The 14,916-nt window shown below is 39.3% G+C and overlaps 2 protein-coding genes across 26 annotated transcripts in view; one reads left to right on the forward strand and one right to left on the reverse strand.

The window, feature by feature from the left end:
- The window catches only part of PARPBP (PARP1 binding protein), a gene marked incomplete at both ends in the record, with an annotated part of 67,812 nt that extends 60,880 nt beyond the window's left edge, over positions 1-6,932 (reverse strand). For all 25 annotated transcript variants that reach the window (XM_079715755.1, XM_079715759.1, XM_079715751.1 and 22 more), the window contains one exon: positions 6,780-6,932. In XM_079715755.1, the coding sequence (XP_079571881.1) occupies positions 6,780-6,932 (153 nt within the window). The remainder of the gene's footprint in view (positions 1-6,779) is intronic.
- A 4,984-nt stretch (positions 6,933-11,916) lies between these two features.
- The window catches only part of NUP37 (nucleoporin 37), a gene marked incomplete at its 5' end in the record, with an annotated part of 39,460 nt that continues 36,460 nt past the window's right edge, over positions 11,917-14,916 (forward strand). Inside the window, one exon of the mRNA XM_079714799.1 lies at positions 11,917-12,072. Coding sequence (XP_079570925.1) covers positions 11,917-12,072 — 156 coding nt within the window. The remainder of the gene's footprint in view (positions 12,073-14,916) is intronic.

Raw genomic sequence — 14,916 nt, forward strand, 5'->3', positions numbered from 1 at the left:
TCATAAACAAAGTAGGTGATCTGAACATGGTCTGTCTGATTCCAGAACAATAGTCCTCAATCACTATTCAATAATGACTCTTAATAATTTCACTTTCTCTCTCTCCTTATTTTCTAGTGCATGGTCACCAAGGTTTAACCTTCAGCTGGCCCATTCCATTATACAATATCCTCATAATATATTATTTACCTTAGTACCATTTCTTCAGATTACTAAAGAAGGACAGATTTTTAAAAAAAATGCTCAGGCAGTAAAATTGGCAAGACTTGAAAATGAATTACAAAGGGGAGCAAAGGAAAGAGACCCTATGATGATCCTTAGGTATCTAGCTTCAGTGACTGAGTGTGGAAGGTAAGGTAGGTAAGTTGAGGAAGCAAACAATGTGATCTACTTTTAAAAATTTATGTGGAGACAGTAATCAAGGTAAAATGTCCAGTGAGTACTTGACCATACCAGAGTAAGACTCAGTAGACAGGTCTAGCATATGAATACTGGTGAAACAGGAAGTATATCCAGTGAAAGTGGGTAAATGGAGCACACAGGAAGATATCAACAAAGTGTCTAACAAGAGAGTATCTAAAATATATGTACAATTCTTTCAAAGAGTGAGAAAGAGACAAAAATAAGTCGACAGTAAAATAAGCATAGGAAATGAATAAACAGTTTAAGAAAAAGATACCTAGGGCTTCCCTGGTGGCGCAGTGGTTGAGAGTCCGCCTGCCGATGCAGGGGACACGGGTTCGTGCCCCGGCCCGGGAAGATCCCACATGCTGTGGAGCAGCTAGGCCCGTGAGCCATGGCCACTGAGCCTGCACGTCCGGGGCCTGTGCTCCGCAACGGGGGAGGCCACAGCAGTGAGAGGCACGCGTACCACAAAAAAAAAAAGGAAAGGATACCTAAATGGTCAGATAAGAATTTTAAAAGGTGCTAAATGCTTTAGCTAGCAGAAAAATCAAAATGAAATATCACTTTTTTTCTTTTCTAATGAAGTTTGATAACACCTAATATGGAAAGAAATAAGAAAATGGTACTCTCCTACACTGTTGACATAAATATCAATTCTAACAGCCAAGTTGAAGAGCAGTATGGAAGTATCAAGGCAAATTAAAGATGTATCTACTATATGACCCACTGAGTATGGGGCTTAGATTACCTCTTGCTCAGTGCACAGACATCTCATTTCAGTGCAAAACTGTAATACCAAACAACTTCAAACAACCCAAAAGTCCATCTACGCATAAAATGTATCGGTCACACAAAGGATGACTGTTAAAATGAATAAATCGTATCAAATTTTCTGTCTATCAGTACCTGACGAAGTCCTGAAAACAATGTTGGATGACAAAAACAAGACGCAGAAAAATGTATACCATTTGTTATAATTTTAAAACAGACACTTTAACAGTGCAATTTGTACAACTGGATATACAGAGAAGCACCTCCTGGTATAAAATACCTAAAATTACAGGAGAAAATAGGAAAACTTTTATTAATCATGACTGAATTGTCCATAAGAGAAGGGAAATTACAAAAGGTCAAAAGCAATGAAAAAGTGCCAATATAGAAGGGTAAGCAAATGGCAGGTTCTGTGTTTCCCTGGTGTCTACCACTCCCTGGCATTTAAGAACCTGATTTTTATGAACTCTGAGCACAAAGTTTAGGAGACAAAGCTGACCATAAGAAGGCAGGAAGCTGGATCAGAGACATTCCTTGCCCACCTGCCATATAAAGCCAAAAGCCCCTGAAGGTCAACACTCTTACTGTGTCCACTAGAACAAAATCTGCCCAGCAGAAGGTGATGGTAGAGATACTTGCTAGTGAAGAGATTTCTAAAGCAGTCTCAGCATTGTGCTTACCTCTCTGGGTAATCTTCACTTAGATTTTTGCCTAATACTTAGTTTCTGCTGAGATAGGGGAAACCAGTCATCTACCTTGGCAGAAAATTGGGGGTTTACTCCCTGGACAGGGTAAAATAGTCTCTGGACTGAAGAATTCAGTTGAGGAAGAGAACCCAAATGAAAATCATAGGAATCACACGACATTTTATATTCTAAATTTTGACACAATTTTCAGGCACCCATCACATAGAGCTCAACTTTACACCCTTCATGCAGGAGGAAAGACGACTCTTTTCCGAGGAAACTGTTCCAAAAGGGATATCCTAAAGATATCAACATCAAAGCTTCTCCAACCAAATGGCCCAGTAAGATCAGATTGACAAGCCCTAACCCTGCACAAAGAGCTTCCAATAAACATTTTAGTGCTCCACTTAAATATAGGTGGATGGCCAAGGATCACCATGAAGGAAGTCTCTAATCAGAAGAAAGGAAGTCCTTCCCAAATAAAACTAACAAAAACAAGGAACTTGGAGGAAACACATTATGCAAGAAGATGAAAACCTCAACAAAATATTATTAATAGTCTCAAAGGAGAAAATATTAGACCCAGGAATCAAGAACAGTATGACATTATAAAAAGAGAACAAAAAAGGGCTCTTAGAAATAAAGAGGACATTAACAGAAAATCTAATAATTATCTCACCATTAAGCTGAAAAACTATTAAATGTTGAATCTTTGACTATTGGTTGAAAGAAAAGTAAAACAAGGTGAACGGATAAATAAATTGATACATCCATATAATAGAATATCATGCACTGCTAAAAAGAAATAGCTATCACACCATGAAAAGACACAGAGGAACCTTAAATGCACATTACTAAATGAAAGAAGTCAATCTGAAAAGGCTACATACTATGTTCCAACTATGTGACACTCTGAAAAAGGCAGAACTATGGTGACAGTAAAAAGATCAGTGGTTTCCAGGGACTGAGGAGAGGGAAAGATGAATAGTAGAGCAGAGGGTTTTTAGGGCAGTGAAACTATTCCATACATACTATAATGGTGGACATATATCATTATACATTTGTCAAAACCCACAGAACGTACAACACCAAGAGTGTTTAGGGGGGCTTCCCTGGTGGCGCAGTGGTTGAGAGTCCGCCTGCCGATGCAGGGGGCACGGGTTCGTGCCCCGGTCCGGGAAGATCCCACATGCCGCGGAGCGGCTGGGCCCGTGAGCCATGGCCACTGAGCCTGCACGTCCAGAGCCTGTGCTCCGCAATGGGAGAGGCCACAACAGTGAGAGGCCCGTGTACCGTGGGGGAAAAAAAAAAAAAAAAAAAAAAAAGAGTGTTTAGGGGTAAAGATTCAGGATGTCTGCTACTTACTATCATATGGTTCATAGAGAATAATAATAATATGCATGTATATATATATTTTTGTGTGTAATACATACATGTGATATTTATACATACATATGAAATATTAAAAGAATAATGAAGCAAATGTAGCAAAATGCTAATAATTAATGAATCTAAGTGAAGGGCATACAGGAGTTCAGTGTACTATTCTTGTCACTTTTCCAGAAGTTTAACATTTTTTTCAAAATAAAAAGTCAAAAAAGTGCTACTTCCATTCTTTTTTAACATACTTATGTAAAATTTATTTTTAACAATATTGTGATTAAAAACAAGGAACAGGCAAATTGGACATGTAACCACGACTGTCCCCCTCTTCCCCCTTCAGCTACACGGGCCCTTTTGCATTTTCTCAAATTCTATCTGCAGTCTTGAGCCAATGTGCAGTCTTCAGCCATGGGGCCTCTGCATATGCAGTTTCTCCATCCTCATCTTGGCCTCCACTCCCTTGCCTAATTAACCCCTTTCCCTCCTTTAGGGCTCAGCTTTATCTCTCTGACCAGGTCAACTCCCTGGTCGAATAGCATCATAAACTTCTTTTTTTTTTAATTAATTTATTTTATTCATGTTTTTGGCTGCGTTGGGTCTTCGTTGCTGCGCGCGGGCTTTCTCTAGTTGAGGCAAGCAGGGGCTACTCTTCATGGCAGTGCGCAGGCTTTTCATTGCAGTGGCTTCTCTTGTTGCAGAGCATGGGCTCTAGGCACGTGGGCTTCAGTAGTTGCGGCACGTGGGCTCAGTCATTGTGGCTCACAGGCTCTAGAGCACAGGCTCAGTAATTATGGCACATGGGCTTAGTTGCTCCGTGGTATGTGGGATCTTCCCAGACCAGGGCTCGATCCCATGTCCCCTGCATTGGCAGGCGGATTCTTAACCACTGAGCCACCAGGGAAGCCCCAAACCTCTTCTTCTGATAGCTTTAATTTCACACTTATTTACTCTCTACTTAATGTCTGTCTCACCTATTAGGCAATAAGCTTCACAAAGGCAAGAGACGTGTCAAGTTTTGGTCACCATTCTAACCCAACACTTATCACAGTGCCTGGCACATAGTAGAAGCTGAAAAAAAGAAATCTGGGGCTTCCCTGGTGGCGCAGTGGTTAAGAATCTGCCTGCCAACACAGGGGACACGGGTTCGAGCCCTGGTCTGGGAAGATCCCACATGTCACAGAGCAACTAAGCCCATGCGCTGCAACTACTGAGCATGTGCTCTAGAGCCCGTGAGCCGCAACTACTGAGCCCACATGCCACAACTACTGAAGACCGTGCGCCTAGAGCCCGTGCTCCACAACAAGAGAAGCCACTGCGATGAGAAGCCCGTGCACCGCAACAAAGAGTAGCCCCTGCTTGCCACAGCTAGAGAAAGCCTGTGCACAGCAACGAAGAACAAAGGCAGCCAAAAATAAAATAAATTAAATAAATTAATTTATTTAAAAAAAAAGAAATCTGGGGCAAGGAGGAAGAAAGGGAAGAAATTAACATGTATATAGACAGCTAAACAGTTGTACTGGCCTCCTTGCTATGCCTTGAACATGCGAGGCATTTTCTACCCCAGGGCCCTTGCACCTGCTGTTCCCTTTGCTTGGTAGTCCCTTGCCACAAAAATTTCCACAACTCTTCCTTCTTCCCCTCTTTCAAATCTTTGTTCAGATGGCATCATCTTGATGAGGCCTTCCTTGACCACCCTATTCAAATCACAAGAACTCTCCCACCCCAAACTCTAAACACTCCTTAGTAGCATCTCTATTTTATTTTCCTCTGCAGCACTTATTATGACCTAAAATGCTAAATATCTTATTTATTAGAGAATTATCTGTCTCTCCTCACTAGAAGATAAATCCCATAAGAGCAGGTATTTCTTTCAGTGGTATATTCCTAGAATATATATATTCTTAGAATAACGTTATTCTAAGAACTTAATAAATGTGTGGAAAGAATAACTGACTACCTAAGATAGAATTTTGTCAAAATTTTTCTATGTTCAAAATTTATCTTAATATACATTGTTTTAAATATGCAAAACAGCAAACTATCCACACTTAGGAAAAACTATCTCTTGTTTTAAGATTATAGAATTCCTAATGTTCAGGTGTTAAATTATTCTTCCTTTTTCAAAATGATGGTTCTAGTCACTATTTTTTCTCAATGCTAACATGAGAAATGTTCAAATCTGTCAATATCCAATTTGGGGGGGGAATTTTATTGGTAAATGAAATCTACAAGTCTGGGAACTAGTGACTTATAGGATTAAAATAATTCATCAGGGACTTCCCTGACAGTCCAGTAGTTAAGACTCCACGCTTCCAATGCAGGGGGCACGGCTTCGATCCCTAGTTGGGAAACTAAGATCCCACATGCGGCGTGGCACAGCCAAAAAAAAAAAAAAAAAAAAAATTCATCAGAATGCCATTTCACTATCTAGCCCAACAGACCCATTGAAACCATTCCACCCTTCAAAAATCTTCTTTTCTAGTCAAGACAGTCACCTTACCATTTTCAAAACATCATGATTTTAATCCCCCTGGATGCTTCCTCTGAACTGACTTTTCCCTTCCTTCATCACTTCTTTAAATTCTTCCCATCCAAAGACTTCCCTCCTTTAAGTATATTATGTAAAATCCAAGAAGGCCTTCCTTACCACTCCAGCCTACATTCATCCTTCTCTCATCTGAATGACTCTAGCCCCTTAGGTAGAGCTTATTCCAAACACTGGTTTGGCCCACGCTGACTGTGTAAGAATCACTTCAGATTAAAAAAAAGATTAAAAGGTTAAAAAAAAGACAATTTCCAGGGTCTCAGTGCAGATTAGGAAAATCAGTGTCCAAGATTGGGGTACAGAAGCCAGTATTTTTTAAAAGCCCTCCCAAATGATTCTGCTTCACAGCCTGGCTTAGGAATAATTAATCTATACCACAGAGCCTGAAATTAGTCATAAAATACTTGGATTAAATAAACATTATTTATGTGTCTTTTCTAGAACTTTTCAGAGAAGAAGTTTTATCAAATAAAAATAATTTTTAACCATAATAATCATAATAGTTGTATGTTTACCTTAAGATTTTAAATTAAACATCAAATGTGCATGTCCCATGTCAAATTATACATATAAAAGCCTTAATTTTGAAACAAATCATTTCAAATCCAATTGTAACATTTTGACAAATATATGCAGAGGCATTTGTGATATATTGATATCATAGGAGAGCATATACTGCAAAGAAATTAATGTAATTAAGTTTATTCAAATGGGCAGCAAACAAAATTCACTTAAAAAAAAAAAGTTAACCTTGGGTTTTCCTGGTGGCGCAGTGGTTGAGAGTCCGCCTGCCGATGCAGGGGACAGGGGTTCGGGCCCCGGTCTGGGAAGATCCCACATGCCGCGGAGCGGCTGGGGCCGTGAGCCATGGCCACTGAGCCTGAGTGAACGGAGCCTGTGCTCCGCAATGGGAGAGGCCACAACAGTGAGAGGCCCGCGTACAGCAAAAAAAAAAAAAAAAGAAGTTAACCTAAATACAGTCTACTAACCTGTTTGTTGTTCTCTGCCATGGAAAGCTGCAATGCCAAGAGCATGGAGTCTGCACCACATACAGTAGTTCTCTCAGAGTTACAAAAAGTGTGCCAATTCCTTCTGAACTCTTTAATCATATCCAAGACAGACTTCTGATTAAGTACAGCCATCCTCTTAAAGTAAGACAGAAGGCAATGTTAAAAAAGCCTTATTTTAATTGGGAATTGATATTTAACATGTATAAGGAAGCAGAGTTACAGAAAAATAGTGAACAAGAGGTCATTTCATATTTATAAGATTGCTTTTAAGTAAATTTAGGAAAACAGAATAATACAATTTCTGCCCAATCGTATTTTCCTCTCCTCTAGTTTTCTTAAGCCAAATCTTTGAAAATAACAAAATCCAACCTTCAATCTGAAAATTCATACAAAACAGATAAATACAAATTCTGCAAACATAATTATAGACACAAACATAGCTAATTAAATTTGTATTTTTAAAAATACTTATTTTGAGATAGATGGTAACATCTACGGTAGAACGCAAAACAAAAAATTTCCTCCCATCCCTATATTGTCCCAAAAGGGATGGTCTATTTTCCACCCCTTTGAATCTGGGTCAGCCTTGTGACTTGATTTGACCAATAAAATGTGGCAAGAATGACATCATGGGAGTTCTGAGCCTAGATCTAGTTCCAAAAGGCCCATGCAGAAAAGTGTTAATATAGCAGGCCTGACTTCTACCCTTTGAAAAGCCTGCTTACAGGGTTGGCATCTGGGAACTAAGACTTCAGGACGATTTCCTGTGAGAATGGTTCACTGTGCCTAAACTATTTGTATAAATAATATAGCTTATGCTGAACATATGCTTTTCTTCTGAGTCTGGAATTTGGGAACATAGAGGATACCTACATGTTCAGACCCCAGTAGAATCCCTGGGCACTGAATCTCTAAAGAGCTTCCCTGACAGATAACATTTCATGTGTTGTTGTAACTTGTTGCTGGTAGAATTAAGTATATCCTGTGCGACTCCACTAAGAGAAGACTTTTAGAGGCTTGTGCCTGATCTCCCCTGGACTTCACCCCATGTATCATACCTTCTCCCTTTGTTGATTTTGCTTGGCATCTATCTGTTGTAATATATTATAGCATGAGTACAACAATATGCTGAGTCCTCTGAGTCCTCTTAGCAAATTATTCAACCTGAGGTGACCTTGGGGACCTCCTGACACAGGCGTTGCAGTTTTAGCTCTTCCTCTCTTGCTACTCTCAGAATGACATATGAAGAAGTGCCAGTTAGCCTGTTGGAAAGGCCATATGGAGGAGAGCCAAGGCACTCCAGCTGACAACCAATACCAACTCAAAAACATGTGAGTGAGGCTGTCTTAGATTATCTAGACCCAATCAACCTGCCAGATGAAATACAGCACCACAAGTGATCCTAGGCAAGACCGGGAGAACCACATAACTAAGTCCAGCCCAAATCGCTGATCCACAAAATCATAAACATTTAAAATCATTGTTGTTTTAAAGCCACTAAATTTCACAGTGCTTTGTTACCCAGCAATAGATAACCAATACAGTAATAGCTAATATTTAGAAGCTTTCTTGGTGCCAGATACTTTTCAAAAGCTTAATATTTATTACCTTATTCAATCTTCACAGGAGTCCTATGAAGGTCTATTATTATCCTCATTTTACTCTGAAGAAAGCAATACCCTATGCCACTCAGCTAGCAAACGGGGAAATAGACCTAAATCCAAGATGCCCAAGTCCAAAAGCTGTGCTCTTAAATCACGATATTACATAACTTCTCCTGATAGACAAAGGCCTTTCAAAATAATTGGATGTAGTTCCAATGTTTTATATACTCAAGCCTATATGAGGCAGCCAATTCCTTTCTCTGAGTGTACAGACATGCCTCTAAACCTTTTTTTCCCTACTTCCTTTTACGTACCCCAGTCTCCAACACAATCACATGCCATTATCTTATTTGGGGTATTTTACTGTACACATTCCCATTTACTTACTCCTCTGTTATCTTTTTCTTCTTTTTTTATGTGGCATAAACAGAATCCAGGATGTTTACCAGGTATCTTGGGTTTGTATGATCAAAAAAATGGGCATGTGCCATTTACAAAATAATAATTTATAAATATAATCAGTGATGCAATTTAAACATACAGGTAGAAGACTATAAGTTAAAATATCTATAAAACTATATATCCTAGTAAATAGTAAAATTCTCTTCAAAATATCCCCTTCATCTCTTAAAAGAAAAAAAACATAAAGTGAAGAAATAAAGCTTCAGTGATATTACTAGTTTGCCTAAAATCAATCTTCAGTAGTAAATTATTTACTGGTATTATTTGAAGGTACTATGAGTTCGGATTGCTAATAATGAAGACTAATCTGGAATTAGACAGTTCTGAATTCTGACTCCACCACCTACAAGCTTGTGAGACCTTCTCCAAGTTATGTCACCTCTCCCTGTCTCAGCTTCCTTGTACTGTACTGAAGATGAAAATAATAATACTCTTATCTCACAGGATTTTGTGAAAAGTAAATGACATAAATACAAAGTAAGCTTTTACAACTATGCCTAGCACATGTAAAAGTGAATCTCATCGAAGGGTCAGCATACTTTTGGAAAGGTTCAAATAGTAAACTTTTGAGGCGTTCAGGCCATCGGGTCTCTTACAACTACTCAACTTGACCTTGCAGTGTGAAACTAGCCACAGACAATACATAAACAAATGAGTATAGCGGGCTTCAGCAAAACTTTACAGAAACTGAAATTTGAATATCATAATAATTTTCACATGTCACAAAATATTATTCTCCTCTTGATTGTTTTTTCCAACCATCCAAACATGTAAAAGCCATTCTTAGCTCAGGAACTGTCTGCACAAAAACAGGTAGTGCCACTAGTTTGCCAAGCTTGGTCTAGCCTTAACTCTTCCAGTAGCTAGCTGGCTGTGTGAGCCCAGACAATAAGCCTTACACCTGACTGCCTAGGTAGAGATATAATACATTCCACAAATCAATGAGACAACGAATACGCAAGCATTCTGAATGTCAGGCTGAACTATACAAAAAGCTCTGATGAGTCTAAATTTCTTCACCTGTAAAACGGGGAAGATTATCTCCTACCTCATAAAATTAGGAGACGTTAGTGAGGCAAGTAAATAATCCACCTAGTGCCGGGCACTTAGTAGATGCTCAATTAAAAAAAAAAGGGGGGGGCGTCGTTGCTGTTCATTGTCAGAATGCAGGTCCTAAAAGTTCCTTGGGAGGATATAAAAGGGAGAGGGCGAAAGCAGCGGAATTGGAGTCTACGTACGTTTTAGGATTGGAACCCTGGTTTCCTGCCTAACTACTGAATCTAAGTAGGGCTCTGTGAGCCTTATTCTTCCAGTCAGCAGATGATCCCTCAGGACCTTTCAGCTCCATCACTGGAACCTAAGAACTCTGTTCAACACCCACAGACCAAACCAGGCCCCAGTGCAAAGACACTGCACAAATAATACCGTAGACGGTCACATGGCGCTCTGCTGTTACCGAAAAACCCCTCACAAGCCGCGCTTGAATCACCACTTAAAGTGTGACAGGCGGGCGAGGAGGAGGCGACACTCACCTGACTCGGAGGAGAACCGGGAGGTGCAGACTCGCCTGAAGAAAGCGCCAGGCCGGCTGCAAGCAGTGACCGCGGGTTTACATTTTAAATCTCGCGGGAGGGTCGGGGAGCCAATCGCAGCTCCCGCCCTCTGACCCGGAAGCAGAACCGGCGCGCAGAAGTCCCTGGCGAAGACTAGCTCCCCTTTAGCTACTTCCAGGCGCCTTCAGGTGTGTATCGCGCGTGAGCCCAAGGGGCAGCCTCTCTGTGCTCCCGGCCGCCCCACGCCTCTACTCTATCTCTGGAAGTTCCTCCTCTCCCCGGGTCGTTCCCCACCCCTCTTCCCTCCGACCTCGGGCTCCGGGAGGTGGTAGCGGGGTCTCGCGGGACTTGGCTGGCGTCGGGGCTCTGCCGGGACTTCTCTTGTTCCCTCCCTCCTCTGTCTTAGCAGTTTTAGAAGAGCAAGTCCAGCCCGCCTTATACAGTGAGGCCCTGAGACTGTAATTAGACTGGGCACTACTTTAATGAGCAATTAGGGACCGAGTTTCCGGATCTGGAATCTTTTGCACTTCCCACACCGATATCTTACCTGTTGGTCACCCTTAACAATTTTCAGTCCCCTTAAGGTTACTAGTTTACAGATTCCCGAGGTGCAACTCATCTCATACGATTCTCAGTAAATACTCATCAGGTGTTTGATGTGTTTGTTATGGAGCCCAGATGTTTTCAGGACAACTCCTGCCGTCCAATTAAAAAAAACAAAACAACAACAACAAAAAAAAACTGACCTCTTTAGAATCCATAAGTCTCATCTGGGAATGCTACTTCCAGAATGCCCACCAGCCCATGAAACGTTAGTTGAAGTTTTGTGCCTGGCTTTATGAATATTATTTTTGTATCCCATGTTGGCACTCCTTCCTCCAGATCGTATATTTTGTATCTGCTTATATTATAGCACTTTTCACACTGAATCATAAATAACCCTGGATTATGAGCTCCTTCAAGGCAGGAGTCTGTTTTTCTTCTCTAGTACTGGTGTCCAACACTTAGGAAGGTCTCAAATTCTGGCTCCTCTTATGAGCTTGGAAAGCTAGTTAACCATCTAAAGTCTCGATTTCTTCATCTGTAAAATGGGGATCAGAGTTAGCACCTCCCTCTTAGGCTTGTGCAAGTATTAGATGTGATAATGTCAGTAAAATACTTAACGTGACACCTGCAAATAGTGCTCCATGAATGTTAACTATCATTAATTTTTTATGAATATATTTAATATTAATGTGATTCCACCTTTAAGTACTCACTGTATCTTTTAAACTAAACAAAATTTTGTGGTGACTTATTCTGCAAGTATCATTCACAAAGTGTATGAATAAGTAATTTTTTTTCATCTGCCTGTAGTCACATCCTTATTTTGATTAATTGTGTAAAGTAATCCTTTGACGGTTTCTATCTAACTGTTTCTGTGCTGTAATCCACAGTTTCGTGACCTTGTCCAATAGAAGGCTATTTTTTACAACTGCACGAGTTTTGCCATACAGGATGAAGCAAGATGCCACAAGAAATGCTACCTACACTGTGGATTGCGAAGATTATGTGCATGTGGTAGAATTCAATCCCTTTGAGAGTGGGGATTCAGGAAACCTAATTGCATATGGTGGCAATAATTTCGTGGTCATTGGCACATGTACATTTCAGGTTAGTGTACAAACCTGCAGTGAATGACAGTGAAGATATTTCACTGATAAGAAAACTTATACAAACTTTGGTAAACTTTGGCTAAACTTTAAAAGTATATTGAGTTTGAATGTTTTAAAAAAAATGATGTGAAGAACTACTGAGAAAGACATTTCTAGTAATATATACCTGATATTTGTGCAAACATTAAATAAGTAGTGAAAAAGAATATAGTTGACCCTTGAACAACATGGGTTTGAACTTCATGGTTCACTTATATATGGACTTTTTTCAATAGTAAATATTAGGATACTATAGGATCTTAAGTTAGTTGAATCTGCAGATGCCAAGGAGCTGCCCACAGGGAGGGCCTAGTGCAAGTTATAGGATTTTCGACTGCGAGGAGGGTCATCACCCTAACTCCTGCTGTTGTTCAGGGGCAAGCCTATGTATATAAGGCTTCTCTTGTGCCTCGTGATTAGAAATGGAATATTCTGGTAATTGAAGTTTATGATTAACTGAACATATGTACAGGGGAAAATATCAATTCGATGAGATCTGATTAATTACTAAATCCAGCTTTTCTATTGATACATTCCAGTTTAACACAGGAAACAAGCTAGTATTGAGAGCTTAAAAAATGATCCTCCAGGAGATTTTATAGCTATGATGATATTCATCTTTCCTATTAATATGCTGTCATACTTTTTATACATCTAGAGTATACAAAGTGTGAGATCATACTCACTGAACAGTCAGTTTAACATAGTCATTAACATAGTCATTAAGACAGTGAACTCTGGAGCCAAAATGGCTAGGTTTTTACTCCTTCCTGGCTTTACCTCTTAATAGCTATATGGCCTTGAACAGGTACTTAACCTCACTTCTATAAAAATGAGGAAAATAATACACTTGACCCTTGAACAATGCAGAGGTGAAGGGTGCCAATGGGTGCGGTCAAAATCCAGGTGTAACTATAGTACCCTGGTTCCTCATATGTGGATTCAACCAGCAGCTGATTATATAATTATATAATCCTACAGTATGTATGTATTGAAAAAAATCTGCATATAACTGGATCCGCACAGTTCAGACTCATGTTGTTCAAGGGTCAACTGCACTTAATAGGGTGTTTTGAGAATGTCATGAGTTAGCATGTACAGTTCCTGGAAGGCATCTGACAGATTTAATACATATGTATGTTTTAGCTGTCATTGATTTGGTCATTGGTGACACTCAGGCACAGCCCCATATTTAATGGTGTGGTGCACACCATCTTTTCTCACAGGAAAGCTACTTCTACATGTAAGAGAGACTTTGAACAATGAGAGGTCAACCCTCAGGAATCTCTGGTTAATCCTTTGTTTATTAGAATGTTATTCATGGAACACTATTTCCAAAATCGAGGTTAATCAATGAGGTAATTTGACAGTGACCAATTTTCAAAGATTTAAACTTTACACCAAAGTGATATTATAAACATTGTAAATACTATTTCCTCTTTTACTGAGAAGGCAGTTCTGTATCTTACAGTATTTTGACATCATAGTTTAGCATTTTACAGTGCAATAAATGTATTAGGTTATACATAATTAGACTGTGTGCATATTTATCCTAAGGAGAAAGTATGAATTAAAAGCTTCAGTTTGTTGGTATCTGAGTAGAATACAAAAGCTCTTACATTATCCCATGTTGTCTCTTAGGGTTGGGGTAGGAATTTCTAAATATGGTAGGAATTAGGCTAAATATGGTCCTCGGCCTAATTTCAGCTGGACTATCAGGTTAGGATCATAAAAAGTCACATGATTAACAGAAATAGTGTAACACAGTCTTGAAAAAGACTGTAGGGAAACCATTTTTCTAATGCAGGCTACTAACCTACAAAAGAAGAAAGCAGCCCCCTACAGATAAAATTGATATTTTGCTTCATTACTTTTAAAATTAATAGCAGTAAACATAGAATTGTGTTCAAAAGTACTGAAAAAATACGCTTTAGCTGTAGTTTATGTTCAGCTAAAAAAACGTTGAGGGAGAAAGTCAAAAAGGAAGAAGAAATAAGGAGAAAAGAAAAGGCAGAGGTGATGGGTGGCAGAGGGAAAATGACAAAATGAGAAAAAAAATTAGTGAAAACATTTGTATTGCTCTGTTATGGTTTGTGGTCATATGCATTTTCCTTGTTGATCCTCAGACCTGTGGAGCTGGCAATATGGGTCTTACCCCAAATAACCTAAGGAAAGAATTGGATTTTTATTAATTTAGCAAGTAGTGAACACAAATTATGTTCTGTGCCACGTACTGGAGATACAGTTAAACAACTGTCCCTGCCCTCATGGAGTTTCCATTCTACTTCAAAGAAGTTCAGGGATTTATCTGACTAATAATTGAAAAAACAAGATCTAGATCTCATTTTTATACCCCTGTTCTTTTCCTTCTATGCTGCTATTCAGATAGGTTGAAGCCGTAGTACAAACAGTTCTGGAGGAGAATTGAGTTTCAGTAATTTGCCATTGGGGATTCAGATTGCTTCTTTTGAAGTTATTTTTTATCTGATTAAGAACTGTTTAAACACTTCCTATTCTCTTATGTTAGGACCCTTCAAGTTCTGTAGCACTGAATTTCTTATCTTGAGAAAAAACTAAAGTTGAATTGAAAGATTTCCACATTCCTGTCAGAAAGGCAATCATCATTCTAAGACTGTTAGGAATACACTGCTGATGTAGTAAATGTGAATTTCAACAAAGCATTTTTCAGAATCTCGTGGTGTTCTTTTGAATATGTTGGAAGTTTGAGCCAAATGATAGTACTATTGATTGGTGTCTTGTATTTGTCAAATACTCATTGAGTGCAGATCAGGTGCTGGGAACT

Source organism: Hyperoodon ampullatus (assembly GCF_949752795.1).
Source record: "Hyperoodon ampullatus genome assembly, chromosome: 11".
Classification (NCBI taxonomy): Eukaryota; Metazoa; Chordata; class Mammalia; order Artiodactyla; family Ziphiidae; genus Hyperoodon; species Hyperoodon ampullatus.